This window comes from Nomia melanderi, unplaced genomic scaffold, assembly GCF_051020985.1.
Source record: "Nomia melanderi isolate GNS246 unplaced genomic scaffold, iyNomMela1 scaffold0238, whole genome shotgun sequence".
Lineage (NCBI taxonomy): Eukaryota > Metazoa > Arthropoda > Insecta > Hymenoptera > Halictidae > Nomia > Nomia melanderi.
In genome coordinates, this window is record NW_027475353.1 from 11,854 (window position 1) to 26,739 (window position 14,886).

Below are 14,886 nucleotides of genomic sequence, written 5' to 3' on the forward strand. Positions count from 1 at the left end.
TTCGTGTACACTTAGATCTTAGCCGTAAGGCCGAGAAGCGTTCTGGATGTGTGTTATGCGAGTACACTTTGATTTTTGCCATACGGCCGAACAGCGATCTGGATTTGGGTTATGCGAGTACACTTTGATCTTAACCATACGGCCGAGAAGCTATCTGGATTTGGGATTTTCGAGTACACTTTGACCTTAGCTATAAGGCCGAGAAGCGATATGGATTTGGGTTATGCAAGAATAGTTTGATTTCAGCCATAAGGCCGTGTAGCAATCTGGATTTGGCTTATTCGAATACACTATGATCTTAGATATAAGACCGAGAAGCGATCTGGTTTTGGGTTATGCGAGTACACTTTGATCTTAGCCATACGGTCTGGAAGCGATCTGGATGTGTGTTATGCGAATACTCCTTGATCTTAGCCATAAGGCCGTGAAGCAATACGGATGTGTGTTATGCGAGTACAGTTTGAACTTAGCCATAAGACCGAGAAGCGATAAGTATTTGGGTTATTCGAGTACACTCTGATCTTAGCCATAAGGCCGAGAAGCGATCAGGATGTGTGTTATGCGAATACACTTTGATCTTAGCCATAAAGCCGAGAAGCGAGCTGGATGATTGTTATGCGAGCACACTCTGATCTTAGCCCTAAGGCCGAGAAGCGATCAGCATGTGTGTTATGCGAGTACACTTGGATCTTAGTCATAGGGCCGAGAAGCGATTTGGATTTGGTTCATGCGAGTACACTTTGATCTTTGCCCTGTGGACGAGGAGCGATCTGGATTTGTGTTGTTCGAGTACACTTTGATCTTATCCATAAGGCCGAGGAGCGATCTGGATTTGCGTGATTCGAGTACACTTTGATGTTAGCTATACGGCCGAGAAGCGACCTGGATATGTGTTATGCGATTACTCCTTGACATTAGCCATCAGGCCGAGGAGCTATCTGGATGTGTGTTATGAGAGTACACTCTGATCTTAGCCATAAGGCCGAGAAGCGATCAGGATGTGTGTTATGCAAATACACTTTGATCTTAGCCATAAAGCCGAGAAGCGAGCTGGATGATTGTTATGCGAGCACACTCTGATCTTAGCCCTAAGGCCGAGAAGCGATCAGCATGTGTGTTATGCGAGTACACTTGGATCTTAGTCATAGGGCCGAGAAGCGATTTGGATTTGGTTCATGCGAGTACACTTTGATCTTTGCCCTGTGGACGAGGAGCGATCTGGATTTGTGTTGTTCGAGTACACTTTGATCTTATCCATAAGGCCGAGGAGCGATCTGGATTTGCGTGATTCGAGTACACTTTGATGTTAGCTATACGGCCGAGAAGCGACCTGGATATGTGTTATGCGATTACTCCTTGACATTAGCCATCAGGCCGAGGAGCTATCTGGATGTGTGTTATGAGAGTACACTTTGATCTTAGCCATAAGGCCGAGAAGCGATATGGGTTTGGGATAGCCGAGTACACTTTGATCTCAGCCATAAGGCCGTGAAGCGATCAGGATTTTGGTCATTCTAGTACACTTTGATCTGAGCCTTAAGGCCGAGCAGCGACCTGGATTTGGGTTATTCGAGTACACTTTGATCTTAGCCATACGGTCGAGCAGCGATCTCGATTTGGGTTATTCGACTACACTTTGATATTAGCCATTCCGCCGAGAAGCGATCTGGATGTGTGTTATGAGTGTACACTCTGATCTTAGCCATAAGGCCGAGAAGCGATCTGTATTTGGGTTATTGCGAGTACTATGTGATCTTAGCCATAAGGACGGGAAACGATCTGGATTTGGGTATTCGAGTACACCTTTATCTTTGCCAAAGGCCGAGTAGTGATCTGGATGTGTGTTATGCGAGTACACATTCCTCTTAGCCGTTAGGCCGAGAAGCGACCTGGATTTGGATTATTCGATTACACTTTCATCTTAGCCAAAAGGCCGAGAAGCGATACGGAGGTTTGTTATGCGAGTACACTTTAATATTAGCTATAAGGCCGAGTTGTGATCTGTGTTCCGTCCGACGCGGAACAAAACGGAGAAAATCCTCGAAGGTTCGTTTATGATATGGACGTGCCAACAAATTTACTTTCGGGATTAGCTTTTTTCGAACTCAGTTTATTTATTTTAGTTACAAGGGGCAATCGCACCCTAAACCATGAGAAAATCATTTAGTTAATCCGCGCATCTCCAGACAATAGTTTTGGAATTTTCGTCGTTCGTACAGAAAACCGACCATATCATAAACCGGGAATTTCCGAAGGGTCGACGCGAACCTCGTTCGTAACGGTTCCGCCAGCCATGCGTCAACTTGGAGGAAATTTCCAAGGCATCGGCAAACCTTCGAGGATCCCTCGCACGTGGCCATTGCCCTCACCCTTGCACCAAGAGGGCTGGCCAAGGGGCGTCGTCCAAGACGCCCCCCGATTTTTGGAATTATGTGCTGATTGGGTATTTTCAATTTCCCAATCAGCACACTCGACACAAAACCTGTAGGTGTCGTATAAAAACACCTACAGGATCGCACTCGAGAGGTTTTTTCGCTCAATCGTTCGGAGTGACAATCTCAAAGGTTTTTACGCTCATTACAAGATAAGTCGCTCAATCGTTCGGAGTGACGATATCTCGGGAATTCTCACGCATTCAACGTTCAGTCCATCGTTCGGGACACATAAGTCGCTCAATCGTTCGGAGTGACAATATCTCAGATACTCAATCGTTCGGAGTAACGAGATATCATTCATTCATTCAAACAGTAGTCAGTCCATCGTTCGGGACAACTGCAACTAGTGATCTGATCTCAACCAGTCGGAGATCAGAATTGAATCAGTCGATTTCTGAAGAAATTCGTAAATCGACGCGTCGCGAGTATTAACGAGACCTAAAGTTAAAGCTGGGATTTACAACCCCAGCCGAGGAATTTAATCCGCGTTAGTATTCGTGTACGTGCGACGTCGCATTTTTCGGTTTCTCGAGCCGGATCTACTACGCCACATTTGTTGATCCTTCGAGCCGGATCTGTGACGGTACATATTTTTGGTCCTTCGAGCCGGAGGTACTAGCCGGAGTTTCACAGAACACATTTTTGGTCCCTCGAGTCGGACCCGCGTTTGTGAAAATACAGTGCATAAGTGGATCCAACGGAAGCTGTCAACCGTCCAATTCAAGGTCTAACGGCGAGAATCCAGATTGGACGAACGACACGACTCCAAAGCAGCCGAGCAGCAGGCCACAGAGCGAGGAACGACGAGTCCAATCTGTTGCGGGAAGTCTACGAACAAACACGTCCTCCGCATCAGTCAAGGTAGGCTCGTCAAGATTTACCGATCGAATCCTCTCGTACGATATCCTTGATTGCACTTTCCCACGTCTCGACTTCTTACCATCGAAATGGCGAACGCGTCAATGAACGAGTCGAGTGCAAATCAAGCACAAACGGTCCGCCTACTAAAAAACAAACGCCGCGCGTTCAAGTCGCAAATTACGTCCCTTAACAACGCGCTAGAGACGTATCAAGATTCCGCGAAGGAACGCGTAAAACTCCGTGAACGCGTCGAGAGGCTGCGAAAGCTTTTCGATAATTTCAACGACATCCAAGACCAGCTGGGGCTCATCGAGGAGTTCGAGCAAACGGAAGCGGAACGAGAAGCGGTTACAGAGCAGTACGATGACGTCATCGCGACGGCCATCACGATGCTACAAGACGCGGAGCAAGCAGGCAGGCAACCACCAACGGCGACAAGAAGCGTGAACGATTCTCCCGCGTTGTCAGCCTCGTCGTCCGCGATCGGGGTACACTTGCCGAAAATCGAACTGCCGAAGTTCGATGGCCGTCTTGAGAAATGGGTCGCATTCAAAGACGCATTCTCAACGATGATACATTCGCACCCGGGGTTGACCGATATACAGAAATTGCATTATCTGCGACTTTCTCTATCCGGCAAGGCTGAATCCGCGATCGAGTCGTTTACGATCAGCGAAGACAACTACAAGGCAGCGTGGGATCAACTGATCGAGACTTACGACAACACGAGAGCACTCGTGCTGCAACATTCGGCGTTGCTTCGCGATACCCCCGTAATGATCGACGACACAGCCGAATCGATCCGCGACTTGATAAACCATATGCAGTCGCATATAAGATCGCTACACGCGCTGGGAAGATCGTGGGAAGATATCGCGAGCGATCTACTCGCCAGCATCGCGATCTCCAAAATGAGTACGGGGACGAAACGAGAATGGGAGCAAACTTTGTCCGACACGACGATGCCGAAAATCGCTGACATCTTTCGGCATCTCCGTAACGCGTCTCACCGATGCAGGACCGACGATGCGCCCACGAAGCCCCCAGTCTCGATCGCGAATCGTGCATCTCCAGCAACCGTCGCGTCATCGCAACAACCCGCAAAAAGGATACCGGTACTCCCAAGGAAAACGCCTGCACCTCCCAGGAAGCCGTCATCGCCGCGGACGGCCAGGAAGCAAACTTTCGTGGCAACAACACAATCGAGCTGTAAAATTTGCAACGCAGGTACGCATCGGGCGTACCAATGCGCCAAATTCCTTGACATGACGGTAACTCGTCGCCTTCAGGCAGCACGCAAGGCAAACCTTTGCCTCAACTGCCTCCAAGGAGACCACACCACCGAAGCCTGCCATGGAGGAAATTGTCGAGTCTGCCATGGGCAGCACAACACAAAGCTCCATCGGGATGCATCGCCGAAGGAAGAAGCCAGGAAAACCTGACTGCGACGGAAACGTACCGGACGGACATCACGACGACGACAAGGCGTTTCATTCATATCCGACGGGAAAACAAACGGATTGCTGGCAACAGCAGTCGTGCAGGTATTCGACAACGACCGGCAACCCGTTCAATGTCGGACGTTGGTTGATACCTGCTCAAATGCGAATTTCATAACGGAGGACCTCGCGAAGAAGCTACGTTTGCCGTCGAGTCGGGCATCCGTAGCCATTCAAGGCCTCAACCGAGTCAACACCGTATCAAACAAATTGGTATCCACAACCATTAAATCGCGGTTGTCCAATTTCCAGCGGGCACTAACGTTTTTCGCGATCCCGCAAATTTCTGAACGGGTGCCGGACGTCCCGTTAGACCGATCAAGGTTGCGTATACCGGCCAACGTTCCTCTGGCAGATCCATCGTTCCACCAACCAGGAAGGATAGACATGCTGATCGGCACCGGCCCAGCACTGGCGTGCCTCAGCATCGGTCAAATCGACCTTTCCGATCGAGGTGGACGCGATTTGGTTCTCCAGAAGACGCAACTAGGTTGGATCATCGGGGGAAACGTCCCAACCGTCGCCGCCACACGCACGACCCGCGAGGCCTTCGTCGCGAACCTGAACTTCAACCTACAGAAATTCTGGGAAGTGGAAGAAGGACCTCAGAGTCGACATTTATCAACGGAGGAGCACGAGTGCGAAGAACATTTCGCAAAAAACGTTCGACGCGACCATTCCGGACGATACGTGGTTGCGTTACCGTTTAACGAAAAACGGGAAGAACTCGGAGAATCACGCACGCGCGCCCTGCATCGTTTCCGTTCGCTTGAACGGAAACTAGAACGGGATCCGGAATTGGGGGACGAATACAACACGGTCATGAGGGAATATATAGCGCTCGGGCACATGACGCAGGTAGAAACCTTCGACGCACCGGGCTTCTACCTGCCGCACCACGCCGTCGTAAAACCATCGAGCACGACGACTAAGGTACGCGTAGTATTCGACGGGTCTGCAAAGACCAGTAGCGGAATATCATTAAACGACGCGCTAATGATAGGCCCTACGATACAGGACGACCTCTTTTCCCTACTCTTGCGCTTCCGGATGCATGCGTTCGTCATAACCGGGGACATCGAGAAGATGTACCGCCAATTCCTCGTTCGACCAGAGGATCGGGCTTATCAACGCATTTTGTGGAGAGATAATGGTTGCATAAGAACGTACGAGATGAATGTGGTCACGTTCGGACTATCATCGGCTCCATATCTCGCCATCAGATGCGTTCATCAATTGGCAGACGATGAGGGCGACGCATATCCGGAAGCAGCAGAGATCATCAAACGAGATCTGTACGTCGATGATCTCCTCACGGGCGCCGACACAATGGAGGAAGCGCGGCACATCCAACATCAAATCGGCGAGCTTCTTCAACGGGGTGGATTGAACATTCGTCAATGGGCGTCGAACGAACCCGCCCTTCTTAAGGGACTCCGCGAAGACCAAATCCACCCGAAGATCCTCGGCGATGACACAACGATGAAGGCGTTGGGAATATCCTGGGACGCCAGGAACGATGCGATTCGTTATGCGGTCGAAATTCAAGTCGTTGGCAAGGTCAGCAAACGGACCATCTTGTCAACGATCGCCAAAATATTCGATCCATTAGGACTTCTTGGACCCGTCACCATTATCGCCAAGATTCTAATGCAACGTCTATGGCAATTGAAGATCGACTGGGACGAATCGCTTCCCGCCAGCCTTTACACGGAGTGGACCACATACGCAGCGCAACTCCAAGAACTGAACGACATCGAATTCAACCGTTGCGTGACCCTGAGGAACCACCAACGTCTCGAACTCCACGGATTCTGTGACTCCAGCGAACGCGCATACGGAGCCTGCGTGTACGTACGTACGATAGACGCTGTAGGACGCGTCGAAACACACCTGCTCTGCGCGAAATCCCGCGTGGCACCACTCAAGACGGTTACGCTCGCGCGTCTAGAGCTATGCGGCGCCGTGCTTCTAGCGTCCTTAGTCACCTCCATCCAACGGGCGATTTCGGTTAAGATCCATCAGACATTTTTGTGGACCGATTCCACAATAGTGTTGAATTGGATCAACACACAGCCCTGTATGTTAAAAACATTCGTCGCCAACCGCGTGGCCGACATACAGGGCAAAACCGAGATAAACACGTGGCGCCACATCAAATCGGAATACAATCCGGCCGACTTGATTTCAAGAGGACTAATGCCCGCTCAATTCGTTCGAAACTCATTGTGGCTCCACGGTCCGGACTGGCTCGCGACGGAGCAAGCAAGATGGCCAATTTCGAGATACACGGTCTCGAGTGAGATACCCGAAACGAAAGGGGTGACATGTCTCGCGAACTCAACCGTTCGGAGTGACGAGATTCTCACTCGATACTCGTGTATCAAAAAGCTCACGCGAATCGTCGCGTATTGCCTCCGTGTTCGTCACCGCACCGCCGGTCCGCTTACCATCGAGGAAATTCGTGAAGCCGAACTCCGCGTCGTCAAAATGGTCCAATCCACGGCCTTCGAAAGGGATATTAAGGACCTGGAATCCGGAAGGCTGCACCCCAAGAGCCAACTCCGATCCCTTACACCGTTTCTCGACGAAAAGGGATTATTGCGCGTCGGCGGACGTCTGCAAAGGTCCGAGTTACCTTTCGCAAGGAAACATCCAATCTTACTACCAAAGGGTCATCACGTGACGGACCTAATTATACGCGAGACGCATGTGCGATACCACCACGCAGGCATCACGGCAACGCTTTGCAACGTACGGCAAACGTATTGGCCCATTGATGGGAAAAACACAACACGCAAGATTATCCGGCGCTGCGTCAGGTGTTTCCGACTTAATCCACCTGCCGTGGATTATATCATGGGAAATCTACCTGCGACGCGCGTCACCGCCGCTCGGCCATTTTACAACTGCGGCGTTGATTATTGCGGTCCGTTCTGGGTCAAGGAGCGGCGCTTCCGAAATCGGACCCGAGTCAAGGTGTACGTTGCAGTTTTTACCTGCTTCGCGACGAAGGCCGTTCACCTCGAAGTAGCCGGCGACCTGACCACCGAGGGATTCATCGCGGCCCTAAAACGGTTCATAGCACGGAGGGGGTTATGCCGTAACATCTATTCCGACAATGGCACGAATTTTGTCGGAGCCGACAACGAACTCAAGGCATTATAGCAATCACTCTCAAAGGACGAGCAACTGCGGCGATTCATAACGGACAACGCGATCTCCTGGCACTTCATGCCAGCCTTATCGCCACATTTCGGTGGCCTATGGGAAGCCGCAGTGAAGTGCTTCAAACATCACGTGAAACGGGTTGTAGGCGACGAATTGTTCACCCTCAAACAATTCAACACGTTCGTAATCGAAGTCGAGGCCATCCTCAAATCGCGTCTTTTCACCCCCCTATCCGCGGATCCCAATGATCCGTCCGCCCTGACTCCCGGCCATTTCCTGATCGGTGATTCCTTTACGAGTCTTGCTGAGATTGATTTCAGCGGAACACCGACGAACCGGCTGTCCACCTGGCAACACATCCAGAAGGTCAAGCGACATTTCTGGGCCAGGTGGCATAAGGAGTATATCCACCATCTGAACGAGCGGCATAAGTGGACAACCGGCACCCACCACATACGAGAGGGGACCGTCGTGGTCATGAAGGAGGACCACCTTCCACCTTTGGCCTGGCACCTCGGACGAGTGGTAGCTACGCATCCTGGGGCGGATGGGGTAATTCGGGCAGTCACCGTTCGGACCAGCCACGGGACCTACCGACGGAACGTGAGGCAATTGGCGCCTCTACCTGACTCGGAGTCAGATTAGCAGCATCGCAACGCTAAGGACTCAGGCACAGGATACATTGATCGTTCGTACCGATCAACGGGGGGGAGCATGTTCCGTCCGACGCGGAACAAAACGGAGAAAATCCTCGAAGGTTCGTTTATGATATGGACGTGCCAACAAATTTACTTTCGGGATTAGCTTTTTTCGAACTCAGTTTATTTATTTTAGTTACAAGGGGCAATCGCACCCTAAACCATGAGAAAATCATTTAGTTAATCCGCGCATCTCCAGACAATAGTTTTGGAATTTTCGTCGTTCGTACAGAAAACCGACCATATCATAAACCGGGAATTTCCGAAGGGTCGACGCGAACCTCGTTCGTAACGGTTCCGCCAGCCATGCGTCAACTTGGAGGAAATTTCCAAGGCATCGGCAAATCTTCGAGGATCCCTCGCACGTGGCCATTGCCCTCACCCTTGCACCTAGAGGGCTGGCCAAGGGGCGTCGTCCAAGACGCCCCCGATTTTTGGAATTATGTGCTGATTGGATATTTTCAATTTCCCAATCAGCGCACTCGACACAAAACCTGTAGTTGTCGTATAAAAACACCTACAGGATCGCACTCGAAAGGTTTTTTCGCTCATTACAAGATTTTTTCACTCATTCAACGTTCAGTCCATCGTTCGGTACACATAAGTCGCTCAATCGTTCGGAGTGACGACACACGAGGTTTTTTCGCTCAATCGTTCGGAGTGACGATATCTCAGAGGTTTTTTCGCTCAATCGTTCGGAGTGACGATATCTCAGAGATTTTTTCTCATTACTCAACGTTCAGTCCATCGATCGGGACAACTACAACTAGTGATCTGATCTCAACCAGCCGGAGATCAGAGTTGACTCAGTCGACTTCTGAAGAAATTCGTAAATCGACGTGTCGCGAGTATTAACGAGACCTAAAGTTAAAGCTGGGATTTACAACCCCAGCCGAGGAATTTAATCCGCGTTAGCATTCGTGTACGTGTGACGTCGCATTTTTCGGTACCTCGAGCCGGATCAACTACGCAACATTTGTTGATCCTTCCAGCCGGATCTGTGACGCTACAAAAATGTTTAAAATTATATAACACTATATAAAACTATATAAAACTATAAAAAACTAACAAAACTATATAAAACTATATAAAACTATACAAAACTAGATAAAACTCTATAAAACTATATAAAACTATATAAAACTAATGAAACTATATAAATGTATATAATACTATATAAAACGTTTTAAAGCTAATAAAACTATATAAAACTATATAACACTATATATAACTATATAAAACTATATAATACTAACAAAACTATATAACACTGTATATAACTATATAAAACTATATAATACTAACAAAACTATATAACACTATATAAAACTATATAAAACTATATAAAACTACATAAAACTGTATAAAACTATATAAAACTCAGAAAACTATATAAAAGTCTATAAAACTATATAAAACTATATAAAACTAACAAAACTATATAAAACTATATAAAACTATATAATGCTATATAAAACTATACAAAACTATATAAAACTATATAAAACTATATAAAACTCTATAGAACTATATAAAACTATATAAAACTATATAAAACTATATAAAACTAACAAAACTATATAAAACTATATAAAACTAATAAAACTATATAAAACTATATAGAACAATAAAAAACTATATAAAACTATATAAAACTATATAAAACTCTATAAAACTCTCTAAAACTATATAACACTATATAAAACTATATAAAACTATATAAAACTAACAAAACTATATAAAACTATATAAAACTATATAAAACTCTATAAAACTCTATAAAACTATATAAAACAATATAAAGCTATATTAAACTATATACAACTATATAAAACTATATAAAACTATTTAAAACTATAAAAAACTACATAAAACTCTATAAAACTAAGTAAAACTATATAGAACTATATAAAACTATATAAAACTAACAAAACTATATAAAACTATATAAAACTAATAAAACTATATAAAACTATATAAAGCTATATAAAACTAATAAAACTATATAAATCTATATAAAACGATATAAAACTATATAAAACTTTATAAAACTATATAAAACTCTATAAAACTATATAAAACTAACAAAACTATATAAAAGTAACAAAACTATATAAAACTATATAAAACTATATAATGCTATATAAAACTATACAAAACTATATAAAACTATATAAAACTATATAAAACTCTATAGAACTATATAAAACTATATAAAACTATATAAAACTATATAAAACTATATAAAATTAATAAAACTATGTAAAACTATATAAAACGATTTAAAACTAATAAAACTCTATAAAACTATATAACACTATATAAAACTAATAAAACTATATAAATCTATATAAAACAATATAAAACTATATAAAACTACATAAAACTGTATAAAACTATATAACACTAAGAAAACTATATAAAAGCCTATAAAACTATAGAAAACTATTTAAAACTATATAAAACTATAGAGTACTATATAAAACTATATAAAACTAATAAAACTATATAAAATTATATAAAACTATATAAAACTAATAAAACCATATAAAACTATATAAAACTATATAAAACTATATAAAACTATATAGAACTATAAAAAACTATATAAAACTGTATAAAACTATATAAAACTATATAACACTATATAAAACTATATAAAACTATATAAAACTCTATAATACTATATATAACTATATAAAACTATATAAAACTATATAAAACTAATAAAACTATATAAAGCTATATAAAACTAATAAAACTATATAAATCTATATAAAACGATATAAAACTATATAAAACTATATAAATCTACATAAAACTATATAAAACTATATAAAACTATATTAAACTAAGAAGACTTTATAAAACTATATAAAACTCTATACAACTATATAAAACTATTTAAAACTATATAAAACTATATAAAACTATTTAAAACTGATATAACTATATAAAACTATATAAAACAATATAAAACTAACAAAACAATATAAAACTATATAAAACTATATAAAGCTATATTAAACTATATACAACTATATAAAACTAATAAAACTATATAAAACTATATAAAACTAACAAAACTATATAAAACTATATAAAACTATATAAAACTATATAAATCTATATAAAACTATATAAAACTATATAAAACTACATAAAACTGTATAAAACTGTATAAAACTAAGAAAACTATATAAAAGTCTATAAAACTATATAAAACTATTTAAAACGATATAAAACTAACAAAACTATATAAAACTAAATAAAACTGTATAAAACTATATAAAACTATATAAAACTATAAAACTATATAAAACTAACAAAACTATATAAAACTATATAAAACTATATAATGCTATATAAAACTATACAAAACCACATATAACTATATAAAACTATATAAAACTCTATAGAACTATATAAAACTATATAAAACTATATAAAACTATATAAAACTATATAAAATTAATAAAACTATGTAAAACTGTATAAAACGATTTAAAACTAATAAAACTCCATAAAACTATATAACACTATATAAAACTATATAAAACTATATAAAACTATATAAAACTAAGAAAACAATATAAAAGTCTATGAAACTATATCAAACTATATAAAACTCTATAATACTAAATAAAACAACATAAAATTATATAAAACTATATAAAACTATATAAAACTATATAAAACTATTTAAAACTATAGGCAACTATATAAAACAATATAAAAATATCAAAACTATGTAAAACTATATGAAACTATATAAAACTATATAAAACTCTATAATACTATATAAAACAACATAAAATTATATAAAACTATATAAAACTATATAAAACTATATAAAACTATTTAAAACTATAGGCAACTATATAAAACAATATAAAAATATCAAAACTATGTAAAACTATATGAAACTATATAAAACTATATATAACTATATAAAACTATATAAAACTATATAAAACTATATAGAACTATATAAAACTAATAAAACTATATAAATTATATAAAACAATATACATCAACATAAGACTTATAAAACTATATAAAACTATATAAATCTACATAAAACTATATAAAACTATATAAAACTATATTAAACTAAGAAGACTTTATAAAACAATATAAAACTCTATACAACTATATAAAACTATTTAAAACTATATAAAACTATATAAAACTATTTAAAACTGATATAACTATATAAAACTATATAAAACAATATAAAACTAACAAAACTATATAAAACTATATAAAACTATATAAAGCTATATTAAACTATATACAACTATATAAAATTAATAAAACTATATAAAACTATATAAAACTAACAAAACTATATAAAACTATATAAAACTATATAAAACTATATAAATCTATATAAAACTATATAAAACTATATAAAACTACATAAAACTGTATAAAACTGTATAAAACTAAGAAAACTATATAAAAGTCTGTAAAACTATATAAAACTATTTAAAACGATATAAAACTAACAAAACTATATAAAACTAAATAAAACTGTATAAAACTATATAAAACTATATAAAACTATAAAACTATATAAAACTAACAAAACTATATAAAACTATATAAAACTATATAAAACTATATAAAACTAAGAAAACAATATAAAAGTCTATGAAACTATATGAAACTATATAAAACTCTATAATACTATATAAAACAACATAAAATTATATAAAACTATATAAAACTATATAAAACTATATAAAACTATTTAAAACTATAGGCAACTATATAAAACAATATAAAAATATCAAAACTATGTAAAACTATATGAAACTATATAAAACTATATATAACTATATAAAACTATATAAAACTATATAAAACTATATAAAACTATATAAAACTATTAAAACTATATAAATCTATATAAAACTATATAAAACTAATAAAACGATATAAAACTATATCAAACTCTATAAAACTATATAAAACTATATAAAACTATATAAAACTGACAAAAGTATATAAAACTTATAAAAAACTAATAAAACTGTATAAAACTATATGAAACTCTATAAAACTATGTAGAACTATAAAAAACTATATAAAACTATATAAAACTATATAAAACAATATAAAACTACATAAAACTGTATAAAACTATATAAAACTAAGAAAACTATATAAATCTATATAAAACTATATAAAACTATATAAAACTAAGACAACTATATAAAACTATATGAAACTATATAAAACTATATAAAACTACATAAAACTGTATAAAACTATATAAAACTATATAAAACTATATAAAACTATATAAAACTATTAAAACTATATAAATCTATATAAAACTATATAAAACTAATAAAACGATATAAAACTATATCAAACTCTATAAAACTATATAAAACTATATAAAACTATATAAAACTATATAAAACTGACAAAAGTATATAAAACTTATAAAAAACTAATAAAACTGTATAAAACTATATGAAACTCTATAAAACTATGTAGAACTATAAAAAACTATATAAAACTATATAAAACTATATAAAACTAAGAAAACTATATAAATCTATATAAAACTATATAAAACTATATAAAACTATATAAAACTAAGAAAACTATATAAAACTATATGAAACTATATAAAACTATATAAAACTATATAAAACTACATAAAACTATATAAAACTATATAAAACTAAGAAAAATCTACAAAACTATATAAAACTCTATAAAGCTATATAAAAATGTTTAAAACCTTATAAAACTATATAAAACTATATAAAACTATGTAAAACAATATAAAACTATCAAAACTATATAAAACTATATATAAATATATAAAACTATATAAAACTAAGAAAACTATATAAAAGAATATAAAACTATATAAAAATATATAAAACTAAAAAAACTTTATATAAGTATATAAAACTTTATAAAACTATTTAAAACTGTATAAAACTCTATAAAACTATATAAAACTATATAAAACTATGAAAAAATAACAAAACTATATAAACCTATGTAATACTCTATAGAACTATATAAAACTATATAAAACTATTAAAACTATATAAATCTATATAAAACTATATAAAACTAATAAAACGATATAAAACTATATCAAACTCTATAAAACTATATAAAACTATATAAAACTATATAAAACTGACAAAAGTATATAAAACTTATAAAAAACTAATAAAACTGTATAAA

The 14,886-nt window shown here is 37.7% G+C and overlaps 3 protein-coding genes across 3 annotated transcripts; all 3 read left to right on the top strand.

The window, feature by feature from the left end:
• The first annotated feature begins 3,382 nt into the window (after window positions 1-3,382).
• LOC143175859 (uncharacterized) lies at window positions 3,383-4,738 on the top strand. Its single transcript, XM_076374144.1, has one exon. The coding sequence runs from the start codon at window positions 3,383-3,385 to the stop codon at window positions 4,736-4,738; it is 1,356 nt and encodes a 451-aa protein (XP_076230259.1).
• A 444-nt stretch (window positions 4,739-5,182) lies between these two features.
• LOC143175860 (uncharacterized) lies at window positions 5,183-7,963 on the top strand. The gene has a single exon (XM_076374145.1). The coding sequence runs from the start codon at window positions 5,183-5,185 to the stop codon at window positions 7,961-7,963; it is 2,781 nt and encodes a 926-aa protein (XP_076230260.1).
• Window positions 7,964-8,029: 66 nt separating this feature from the next.
• LOC143175861 (uncharacterized) lies at window positions 8,030-8,611 on the top strand. Its single transcript, XM_076374146.1, has one exon. It carries the CDS (start codon window positions 8,030-8,032, stop codon window positions 8,609-8,611), a length of 582 nt encoding a protein of 193 aa, XP_076230261.1.
• The last annotated feature ends 6,275 nt before the right edge of the window (window positions 8,612-14,886 follow it).